Source organism: Penaeus monodon, chromosome 15, assembly GCF_015228065.2.
Source record: "Penaeus monodon isolate SGIC_2016 chromosome 15, NSTDA_Pmon_1, whole genome shotgun sequence".
Taxonomy (NCBI): domain Eukaryota; kingdom Metazoa; phylum Arthropoda; class Malacostraca; order Decapoda; family Penaeidae; genus Penaeus; species Penaeus monodon.
Genome location: NC_051400.1, coordinates 13,587,782 through 13,588,751, shown reverse-complemented (window position 1 = coordinate 13,588,751; position 970 = coordinate 13,587,782). Strand labels below are relative to the sequence as shown.

The 970-nt window shown below is 36.7% G+C and overlaps 1 protein-coding gene across 2 annotated transcripts in view; it reads right to left on the bottom strand.

Annotated features, from left to right (window-relative positions):
• Nucleotides 1-970, bottom strand: part of LOC119581755 (endothelin-converting enzyme-like 1) — a 21,205-nt gene that overhangs the window by 5,108 nt on the left and 15,127 nt on the right. For both annotated transcript variants that reach the window (XM_037929888.1, XM_037929887.1), the window contains exons 5-6: nucleotides 505-635; nucleotides 102-200 (exon numbers count right to left, since the gene is read on the bottom strand). In XM_037929888.1, coding sequence (XP_037785816.1) covers nucleotides 102-200; nucleotides 505-635 — 230 coding nt within the window. The remainder of the gene's footprint in view (nucleotides 1-101; nucleotides 201-504; nucleotides 636-970) is intronic.

Here is a 970-nt window from a genome sequence, read left to right as displayed (position 1 = left end):
CAAAATATGTTAACATTCCAAAATAATTATTTAATCCCAATTAACGTCATGAATGAATTAATCCAAGCCTTAAAGGTAGAAACCCTATCCTTTCTTACTACCTTTGCTGTTAGCTGAGCCTTCACTTCGAGTGGGTACCAGCGGCTGTTCACCAGATTTGTGGCCAAAGTGTTGCGGATTTGGCCAAAAATGTGTTGAATCTGTGATACAAGAAGATAAAATCACTAATAATAATCTTTAAAATCCTCAAGACTATAAAAGCTATTGTAAAGTACCTTCTAACCATCATTATTACATATTCTATCATAAAATATATTAACACAATATGAAAAAAAAATCACACTGATGTCGAAATACAATAAAATGCATTAAGAATAAACACGGCAATACTGATAAAACACTGACCATATACAAGAACATACAACTTCTTCATACAGCAATAAAATACATTAATAATAAACACGACAATACTGATAGAACATTGGCCATATACAAGACACTTACAACTTCTTCATTGCGCTGTCGGGCTCGAGTTCTTGAGGGCGAGCGCTCGTACAAGGACCCGAGGCCGAAGCTGAAGAACTTTGACGTCGACTGAATGCAGAATTCCCATCGTTCCATCGGTTCCTGGCGGCCTGGGTAAGGAATCGGGAAGCGTGTGATTAACAGGATTAGCTTAATTGGTTCTCAAGTATTAGGGTGTTTTTTTTTTTTTTAAGAAATTTTTTAAAGAAGAGCAGCAGTTTTGTTGTTTTCGTAATATGCGGCGAAGTTGATTGGCAATGTTCCCTGCACTTCGTCCAACCAATTCCCATTATGGAAGCTTAATTCCCAGAAATCCAAAGGTATATGGAGGCCCCTTAACGTGCATAGACCTAAAGGGCGTTGGCGAGGTCTAATATTTACTACTTCTTATTTACTGTATTTCCTTCTAACTTTTATTATTATCATCATCATCATCATCATCATC